General features: G+C 40.8%; 1 protein-coding gene across 3 annotated transcripts in view; it reads left to right on the top strand.

Moving 5' to 3' along the window:
* The first annotated feature begins 7,198 nt into the window (after positions 1 to 7,198).
* The window catches only part of LOC106913952 (CD166 antigen homolog), a 70,171-nt gene continuing 66,562 nt past the window's right edge, over positions 7,199 to 10,807 (top strand). For all 3 annotated transcript variants that reach the window (XM_014980414.2, XM_014980412.2, XM_014980413.2), the window contains exon 1: positions 7,199 to 7,493. In XM_014980414.2, the coding sequence (XP_014835900.2) occupies positions 7,448 to 7,493 (46 nt within the window). In that variant the 5' untranslated portion in view covers positions 7,199 to 7,447. The remainder of the gene's footprint in view (positions 7,494 to 10,807) is intronic.

The following is a 10,807-nucleotide window of genomic DNA, read 5'->3' as shown; positions in this document are numbered from 1 at the left end:
ACAGGTCCAGCTGCCTCAGGTTCGAAGGTTTCCTCCTCCAGATACTAAGCTTCAGCTTCTTCAACAGATGTTCACTTTTAATTTTTTTTTTTTTTTTTTTTGAAGGTTGTCCTGGGTTCTTTGGTTGGCATTTGTATTATCCTTCTCCTCAATTTGTCATCGGTTTTCCTCCTGAGATCACGGTCAGGGCATTTGGATCCAGTCCCATGGACCTTAATCTTCTGAATATTATGTGCAACTGTAGTCACAGGAGCATCAAGCTAATTAGTGGTGGTCTTATAGCCTTCACCTTTAACATGTTTGTCTATAATTTTCCTTCAAGTCTCTCCTGGGACAACTCCTTCTTTATTCAGTGTGGTGCACACCGTGTCACCAAATAAGCACAAGGACTACTTGTCACCCTTTAAATGGGCAGACTGACTGATTACAAGCTTGACAACACCTGCAAAGATAATTGGAGGACACATTTCTGAAAAGTGTCAAATTATTTTCAATCTTTTTTTAAAGGCCTGATTCATTGGTTTTTTTCATTTTTCTGTTGAACTACATTTGAAAAGCAATGTATGATTTCCATGATTTCAATCATTTTTTTTTTTTTTGTCATTTTCATGTGATTTCAGTGACAGTTGTGGGCTTTTTGGTCATTAAAAGAGGGAACGTTTTTGTTCAGTAAAAGTTTACAGACATGAACTTAAAAAGTAAAGAAGTTGGAAAGGTACTTTAGCTGTACTTAAGGAGATATTGCTAAATGTACCAATACGTGTAGCAATAATGATTTTGTCAGTAATAATTATTTCTTATTTTTTTTAACCCTTTAATTGGCATCCTCAAATGCACAAATGTAAGTCTTTGGGTCCATCAGGACAATAGTGTGTCATCATAGCAGTTAAGGGGTTAACAAATTTACGGCACTTTGCTGAGACCCTTCTTTACAATTTATTTCAAGGTTTGTTTATCTTTATCAGTCGTGACAAATGTTGAAGAGGCCACTGACAACTTTCATCAAGTAAAATACGTTGGAGGCTTGTCCTATAAAATTCATAAGAAGCCTGGCTGAGTTTCATATTCTGTTTCTAAGATTAAATGAGAAGGACGCCGATGTCTTCAGAGTGAAACCGTCTTGTTGTTTAATTTTTCAAGATGAGAGCCTTCTCTTCTCCCTGTAAAAATCCAGAATAAACCTACAAAAAGATTTATTCTTCTAACATACCAAAAGCTCTTAATCACCACGCTCCATTCTGCTCCAGAGACTAAAAAATTTCCATGCTTTCCCAACAGTCATTGCTCTCAGACTTTCAGGTCCAGCTGTGGTTGTCGGAGCATCTGAGGCAGAGCCTTCAGTTATCTTATTCTCTTTGCTCTCTGTGTGAGTGCATGCTAATGACATTGTGAATAAAGTTGGGTTGAAGTAGACTGTAGGTCTCTGGAATTGAATTAGGCCATTTTTTCCTCCTGCCCCCTCCAACTTGCTTATTTTGGTTCAATGCCATGAAATCACATTTGTCCTCAATTGGCACCATCTAAATAAACAGTTTTTAGCTGAATTAAAATAATATAGGAGTAATTCAGAGATCTGCCAGCAGGACTCGCAGCCAAAAGGGGGGGATGTTCATGAAAGCAAAAGCTGTCTTTGTGCCATTATTTCCGTTTAATGGACAGTCATTATCTATTATAGTGGTATTGCTCTCGACTGTGTTGGGAAATAATTGAAAAGTAGGGAGATATGAGCGAGAGTTTCATTAATTAATAATGAATTTTTTATTTATGCGGACATTTCCTCTTCATTATAATTAACATGCTGCTTTACCATCGGCTTTATGTTCTTTTGCCTGACGGGCACAGCAGCGGAGTGACGCCCGCCCACATGAAACAACCCTGAAAATACATGCGTGTTCATGCAGTAGCGTGTGAGAGCGCGTATCGGATTCAGTAAAAAGGGGGGAAAAGGTACAAAAAATGTGGTTCTGACACTTTCCATCATAGGAAACATCTTCTTTAAGTCAAATTTCTGTGGATTTCATCAGTGAATTTTTTTTTAAGTACGTCAGCAGCACTTTGAAGCTGCTTTAGAGATTCTGCTAACATTCTTTTGCAGGTTAAAAATACCTAATTTCTCTGATGGGATCTCTGAGCAATTACCTTGGTGTCAAATTTAAGTTTTTTTTTTTCCCCCCTTGCATTTTGGAAACCTCGTTCTTTAACTTTTTCCTGTGCATGATCAGACACTGAACAGTTTTTGGAAACATGAAGGTTATTAAAGTTGGATTTAGTTTTAGATATAGTTTATTCATATGGTACGAATTCACAACTAATGCCATCTCTAGGCGCTTCCCAAGACAAATAGGTCAAATTAATATCCAATATCACCAAATCCAGTTTGATTGGAGGTTTGATTCATATCAATCCGAGCCATTCCTCTAAAGTTTTATCATACAGCTGGACCCTAAACCAACCCTAAACCAATTACACACTTTCCAGTTTAGTTATATTACAGGGCAGTAATATAACTAAAGTTTCTATCTGTTGAACAAATGCTTTAAGTTATTTTGCACTTCTTACTCATCCATACATCAATGCATCAGTTGAAATTCAGAAATGCTTTATTGATCCCAAAGTGAAATAAAATGTTAAAGTGTTATTGTAGATGGTGATGGTTGTGGGAAGGAAAGTTCTCCTGTAGTGGTCTGTGTTGCAACGAATTTGAAGAAGCCTCCGACTGAAGACGCTCTGTTTTTCTATGACTGTCTCATGAAGAGTATGGTCAGGGTTGCAACAATAATGAACTCTGTCTGGTTAATTCTCAGGATGCCATCCCATAAGTTACATGGTCTCTACAGTGATGACTGGGTTTGTTTCAGACTCTCTGTTCTGGGAGGTATACTCAGAAAACCTTCTAGAACCTTAACAGGTGCTAGAAGCATCTCAAGAGATTCCCCTGGGTGTGGAAAAGCAGTGGTGCTCTACTCTTTGCTCCTCAATCTGTCTTTAAGGGTGAGTCCTCCCAACCTGCAAAGGTAGCTCATTTCAGCCATTGATCTGTGGGATCTTGTTGTGTCAGTCACAATCCCAATCTCATCACTGTAACTGAGGGTCAGTAAATCAGGAGCTTTGCTTTTTGGCTCAGATCTTTATTTTACCATGACAGCCCTGAGCTATCTATTCATTACTGCAAGTAAGACTCCGATTCGTCTATCTTCTGGTACTTTCTTCCATCATTCAAGTGAGACACGAAGATGCTTTGCGTCATCCACTTCAGACGGAGACTCCCACCAGACCCGGCGGGAGCATTTTACCTTTTCCGTTTGAGACCGTCGCCTCAGACCGCTTCCCCCACTCAGCCATGAACCACGGAAGTGCACTTAAAAGGTGATTATGTGAAGACAACAACGAAACATCGTCTGCAAAAAACATAAATCAGACCCCGAGGCTTCCAAACCACAACCCCTCTTCTCCACAACGACACACAGAAAACCTGTCTGTCAACACTGCAAAGCGGATCAGTGACAAGATGCACCTCCGGCAGAGTCCAACCTGGACTGGGAACAATTTCAGACTTTGCATTGAGGGTGCCGACAGCACATTTGCTTTGGTTTTACAAGGACTGGACGGCCGTTAAAAGCATCCTTGGTGCCCCTCACTCCCTAAAAATGCTTTGGGCGGCAAACTGTTAAACTCCAACCTTATCTTCTTCTAAATCTGGAGAGTCTTTGGAATAGTGTTCCTACTAAGCTGAGAAATGGTGAAATATTGTTTCAAAACCAAAAGTTATCTAAAATTTAAAAAAGGGAAATTTTCATGACTCGTTTTCCAAGCACTGTTGCGTTCAGAACATTTTTTTTTTTCTTTTGACAAAAACACATCACTTATCGTAGCAGGCAGAAAAATTCTCCGCAGTTGCTGTGAGGGTATGTCAGATGTTTAAAAGCAGAAACATTTCTTTCTTTCATTCTCTTGAATGACTAAACTATGTAATTTTTGGAGTCAAACTGCTGGGAAAAAAAGTGAAAATGTCACCTTGCTATCTTTTCTCTTTCAATATAGCAGTCTGGTGGGATAATCACTTAAAAATGGCCAGATTCCAGGAGAAAATTTTGAATTCCGCTAATAAATAATACACCAGAAGCGGGTATTCTGGAGGGCATTAAAACTATTAAAGTTTAAGCAAGCACACCAGCTGTCTGAAACTTGGTAAGTGTAAGGTTTTGTGCGAGTTTGACAAGGTCCAACTTGTGATGGATGGATGACAAGCAGATCCGGACTTGCCATGAAGTAGACGGTTAGGATCCCACGGTCACTAAGAGGCCCTGAGATTGACGCAATGTAGACTGACTCACTGTTGAGTCAAAACTATAGAACCTACATAACATAATTCTAATCAACCAGAAGCTGCTCAAAAAGGTGTTCGTTCTGTGTCTCTGTCGGAGGAGGAATAAAGAGAGTGGTTGTTTCACGGGCTTCCTCCAATAGCCGAAGAAAGATTAGCGTGATAAGTCTATGTTGGTTATAAAGCACAAATAATTAGCTTTCAGAAACTGTTGACATTTTTCTGACAACTCAAACTAGTCAAAAAGACAAACATTTTCTTGAAGTTTATCGATTCGGGGTGTTTACACACCTGATTGTCTGGTAGATTCGGTTCAATTGGGAACCAAAATTGCAACGTTTTTTACCATTTTCAGCTGGTTCAGTTCTCTTTCCCATTGCACTGTGTCAAAGCGATCCAAACTAATTGAGAAACCTGTTCACCTCCTTGCCTGTGGTGGCGCTGCACCAAGAACCACTGAGGGAAGCGACAGAAAAACTTCAGAAGACATGCACAACTTCCTTCCTCACGAAATGTCAATCCAAATGGAGTGGCATCAGATTTTAATGGTTGTAGGATTTCTCTTTTGTCTGTGGTAAAAGACCACAAAACCATTTCCTCCTCTAGCATTAGACTCCTCCTTCTGTTTTGGTTCGATTTACCCAGAATGTCCTGCACTGTAGTAAGTTTCCTGCTTTTTTAGTCATCTCAGGTCTGCTCCCATCCACATATGCTTTAAAACCTTACCAGAGTTCACTTTAGTCGAACCGATACCTCGGTTTTTAGGCGGACCAGAGTTTGTGTTTTTTGACCGCATCAGAGTTAGATTGCGCACTCACACCTTCCCAAACAAGTTGGACTTTGGAGACAAATGGACTAAAGTTTAATTAAAGCTGGCTAGACGAGGCTCATGTGAATGCACCCTCGGTCGATGACCTTTGTTCTCTTCATTTGAAATTCCTTCCTCAGTACGTTAAATATTGCTAGTGTATGTGTGTGTAAACCTGCTCATACTGTGGGAGTCTGCCTGAAATGGACGACCAGATGTGTCTCTGGTCCAACACAAATGAATCAAACATCTGAATTATTTCCCCAGTATGCAGTCAGGTTTCTGCAGACTCCTGCCAATGATGTTGAGATTTGATTCAGGCGTGTTGAAGCAGAGAGATATGTAAAAGTTGCAGAACAACGCAGAAAGGAGTTGAAGACCCATGGACGATGTTCAGTGAGTCTTACTGGAAAACTGAGCGATAAATGTTAATTATTTTTATCAGTATAAATGAAGCACTCTACTATAGATGCTATCTTTATTTTCTATGTTACTCTAATGGCAGCATTACTGACTGAAGTTCAGTATAGTTGAGTGAGCAGTGAAGCACTTTGCTCAAGAGCTGAGTTCTTTATATGTTGGTCTAATTTGCCTTGGCTAGAAAGTAACAATACTTTCTAGTATTGTTACTAGAAAGTATTGAATATGTACTTAACAGTTCAGATGTTGCTGTAAATTAATCCTGTGGCAAGTTATGTTCAAATAAAAGAACAATGTTGACATATTATGATCTTTATTATCTGGTGAAAACCACTTTTAGCTCATCCACTGGTCATAAAACACTTTTTCATATATATTTCAACCATTTTTAAATGTATATATTCTTGTTTACTTCAAAGAGCTGCTAATAATACATGATTTTAACATTTCTATGTCTGGAAAAATTTTTAGCAATAGATGGGTTAATCCCTGTTAAGGTATATCTGGTTTTGGAACTGTTAAAATATGCAGTTATGTGTGATTTTTAGAGAGGATCCAAAGTGTTTGTGAATTTTAGCTAGTCACAGACTCTTGTGGTCCCTAATCTCTTGCGAGTAGCAGGGCCTCACTGTAGATGGTGCTTCACAGTTTGTTTTATGGGGTTGTGCATCTGAAGACTAGTATAACAACAATGCCTTAAGGTAACGGAGTGTGTGTGTGTGTGTGTGTGTTTGTGCGCGTGTGCGTGAGTGTGTGTGTGTGTGTGTGTGTGTGTGTGTGTGCGTGAGTGTGTGTGTGTGTGTGTGTGTGTGTGTGTGTGTGTGTGTGTGTGTGTGTGTGTGCGTGAGTGTGTGTGCGCGCGTGGTTACTTGTGTCGCCTCTTATAGACTAGCAATCTTTCTGTATTATCATTACATGTATTGGTATACCAGTAAAGAAAATTTACAAATGATAAACATTACTTGTTTTGACTAATTGTAAATGTATAATCACAATAATGCAGAATTATGGAACATTTTAAAACATGCTATAGCAAAGTCACAATTATTACCATTATGGTTATTATTACTATTAGTAGCAGTTTTGTTATTATTGCCTTCCTTCTTCTTACTGTTGCTGTGTTTACATTATGTTGGTAAGTTACTGAATAAATCATACTTCTTAAAATAATTGAATAATCTATCCCAAGAAACTGTTGCAAAGCAAACTTTTTCATCACCTCAATTATTATATTCGTACTCCTGTTAGCTTTACCTTCCCTGTGATTAACTTTTAAAAGCAGGTGGGAGTTGTTTTCGTTTTTTTTTTTTTTTTTTAAGAAGTGCTGCTTTCCTCCAAGTGGCCCTTTGAGTTCTAAATGTGTGTGCAGACTGAGGATGAGAGTGAATGAATGAGAGGAGGGTAAGGGAGAGAAACGAGGAGTTGGAGATGAGAGAGTACAGAGAGGCGGTGGTGGGTTGGGGGTCGGGCGGGGGGCTTAAGGAGGCCGGTGTGATGGGGGTGCACTTATATATACGTGTGTGGGAGGAAGGAGGGGAGTACTGCTGGAGGGGGGAAAGCAGGGAGGGAGAGAGCGGGGGAGGCGGGCAGGGGGTGAGTATCGGAGGCGGAGCCGCGCGCTGGATCCTCCGCCCTCGCGCTCGTCTGCGAGCCCCTTGCAATTACCTGTTTGAGCAGAGCTGATGTGAGAGCGAGTTGGCGAGCACATGCCACGTTGGGAGAGGAGCCAAGACTAACCAGCGCGAGGGAGCGAAGCGAGCCGGGCGCGCGAGGACTCTTTGATTTAATCCACCTGCTTAAATAACTACAGTAAAAGAAATAAAATTGTGAAGTGGGTTTTAACAAACCTTCGAATCAGAAACAAAGCTGAATAAGGATCTGTGAGAATAGCCAGGATGATGCACTTGTTGTCCCTCCTCTTCTCCGCGCTCCTGTGCCAAGGTAAGCTAATTTTTTGTTAGTCTGGGGTTACTGCATGGTGGTAGGAGAGGTGGACGCAGGTAAATGCGTGAAAAGTGCTTTCTCTTCCTCGCAGGTGCAGTCACAACTTCAACAACAAGAAATAAACAGAAAAGACGAGGTTTTTAAATCACATTCTTAAGTTTGAGCTCTCGCTGATAGCCTGTTTGCTTTAGACAAGCTTTAGGGTCGGTCCTTCAAACATCTACATTTGACTATGATTCCCTCACTTACCCTTTTTAAAAAAATCAATATCAACTCTTTACCGTATTTAAAAAAAAATGCCCGGCTTATATCGATAGGTGACTTATTACTATCTATAAAGTCATTATGTGCACATTGTGGATCTGTGAGGTGGTCATCACTCACTCCTGATATGTGCTCAATGATTATGATGATCTCATTAACATGAGTCATTTTTCCGTGTGTGTTTTCTGTCCTTGTTAACAAGCAGGCTGTTGAGACCGAATGATGCCGGGCTCCTGCATGATTTATGATAATTATGGGCTGTCCGTGCGAGGGAAGCATTCCTTACATGCTCTGTCTAGTAATTACACATAGGGATGTTGGCAGGAGTGTAGGCTTGTGTGAGTGAATGGAGCCTTTAGTTTTAGCAAATCAAGTGGAATCTTTTGTTTTTAAGCCAGAAAGTATGTAGTGAAAGTGATTGTCTTCTTTTATGAGAAGGGAATGCATTTAAATATGGACAAAGGATGTGCGCCTATGTGTTTTGCACATGCTTTGCATTTGTGGACATGTCTGCGGCTCTTTGTAGTTTTCCATTTTGTCTGCTCTTGTTGGGTCAACAGGTAGCAGCACCATGTGTTCTCATCACTCCGCCTGGCTGCAAGCAGAAAGCCATAAGCTCAGAGCATTTCCTGGGATAAGAGAGGGGCGGGGAGGTTGATCCCACTCTGCTCCCCTTCGCCTCGCTGCTCAGCAGTGGCGCCTGTTGTTGTAAAAGAACACCGCAAAGCACCTTTCAGCCAAATCCAGGTGCTTCATTTGAATGGAAATTTAAAAAAAAAAAGGAAAAAGAAAGAGGTCTCTTAATGGCTTTACGTCATTGTGTTGCTACTGTGTGCCGTGGGCTTTCAGATGTCCTCCAGAGTTGGTCATGATGTGAGCAATTAAATAGTTGAAACATTTTGTCTTTGCTCGCAAGATCGTGATAAAAGCAGTCACAGTGATTAACACGGTGTGAGAAAACTACTCAAAAGCTCTTGCTAAACATTTGGGAATGGCAGTAATAAGGCTGCTGCAGAGCTTGTTTCAAAAACTGTTGGGGTTTATTTGATTTGAAGAGATCACATTTATAACAGCTGCGAGTGCTTGAGCTTCAAACTCCGAGCAACTGCTTGCAACCAGATACAGCAGGAAAGCAGGAGTCAGTCCTGGGACAAATACTCCAGAAAGATGCATCTGTTTTTTTGTTCACTGCCTCAGCTCCACCCTTCCCCCACCGCCACTCCCCCACCCACCCCAACCACCACTCCCTCCTGCACTGCCCGTCCCAAACAGACAGACAGACAGTGCCTCGGTGTCACAGCTGGTCTTACTTGTCGGGCAAGTGGGGGCTCTTCTCTTGCTAATGGGCTAATCTCGCGCTGGGAGGGGGTCACCCAATTCCACCTGAGAGTCATTCACTCGCCACTCTTTCATCTCCTAACTAGGTTATGTCAAGGCTTGCCTGATGTTTGAATCTCAGGAAAAAGGGATTGAAGGGCTTTAATTGCATGTTTGGGTTCTGAGCTTAATTTCCCACAACTGTTCATTTGTGCCCCGTCTCTTGAAGACCGCTTGCAGTCGGGTTTCTTCCTTTTGAAAAGCGATTCCTTTGTGCAACTCGCAAGTATTGTGTCCCCTTCATGCAAAATTCAGACGCAGTCATGAGAGGGATGGGGAGCCATCCGAATCATGACTGAACAGAAATCCCAGAGCTTTACTTCCCATTTCGATATGCTGTTTAACTCTTCACCTCCTAAAACACTTTTCTGTGGACTGGAATACGAAGGTGGAAAGCTGCCCAAGTGGCGTAATGCGACTAAAAATTACAATCGACCTGATTTAAAAAAAAAAAAAAAAAAAAAAAAAACCACACAAAAATGAATAGCTGCACTTTTATTTTGGTGGCAAGTTTTGACTTGAGGCTCAGTTAACTTATTGGGTTGATAACTCTCCTGGTGACTTTAATTAGTTTCACTCCAGATTAGTTGAATCTGGAGGCTAAAGCTGGATGGTAGTTCAACAGAAGCTAATGTCAGTGTGGACATCCACCCTCTTCAAACAATTCCCGCCTGACTAAATGTCATTGTGGTCTCTGTGAACACTGTTATACGAATGTTTGAACCTCTGCTGTGTTTACATTAGGTGGTCATTTGCAGAAAAAGAGCTGATAATTATTTCCACAGGAAATTGAGGTTGGAGGGGGCGGTGTCCCACCAGTGATCGTCCTGCGTGAAACGCATACAGAGAGTTTCCTAACGGTTGAGGTCTAACATGATGTTTAAAAACACCTAAATGCTTCCCTTCTTGTCTTGTACATGTGAACCCACTGTGCAGCATCTCATGAGGCGTACCTAACTTTGCGCTTGCGTCTAACTAAAAGTAAGGCAGTGTAAAAATCAATAAAACAGCATTCACTTGGTCCGATAAAAACCTGCTCCTTGTCTGAACAGAGTTGAGGCTTACCGGAAGTTGCGCGCACTGTTAGTAACCATCCCCCACTGCGAAGAGATAAGTGTGAGTTGAACGAGACTAATTAAGCATTTGGAAAACTACAGGCAGACTACAATTCTGATAAAAAAACAAAAATGCTGAAATTTAGCAAAACCTAGTGTTCATACAGACTTCTGTTTCATACAACTTGAATCTCAAAAGGTTCATACCGTTCTACAGGAAGAATATTTCTGTGACAGGTAGAAATTATGTTTCACACAGGAAGATTATCAATGGTGCTCCACCTCTGTGTACAAATTCATTGGGTTCTCTATGAATAACAACACATACAAAGGTTATAGCAACTTATAAGATGGCTTGTGACTAAACCATTATGAAGTTTTTGTTTTTTTAGTAGACCAGTAATTTTAAGATGGTAGCAATCCGCTTTAGTTTTGGGACGTCTTGGACTAGCGGTTAGCTTCAGGTTTGGGTTCAGCTACTCTAAATATTCACAGAGTTCTTGTACAAATAACTACACATGACTGCTGATTAGAAGTCACATTAATGACCTAAATATTTGTCCTGTAGTTGAACAGTGTGAACCTTTTGGGATTGTTTTAAAGGGAAGTCTGTAT

The sequence above is a fragment of the Poecilia mexicana genome, unplaced genomic scaffold (genome assembly GCF_051168715.1).
Source record: "Poecilia mexicana isolate PSO_F unplaced genomic scaffold, ASM5116871v1 scaffold_13, whole genome shotgun sequence".
NCBI classification, from domain to species: Eukaryota; Metazoa; Chordata; class Actinopteri; order Cyprinodontiformes; family Poeciliidae; genus Poecilia; species Poecilia mexicana.
The sequence above is the reverse complement of the archived record's forward strand: the minus strand, read 5'-3'. Positions and strand labels throughout refer to the sequence as shown.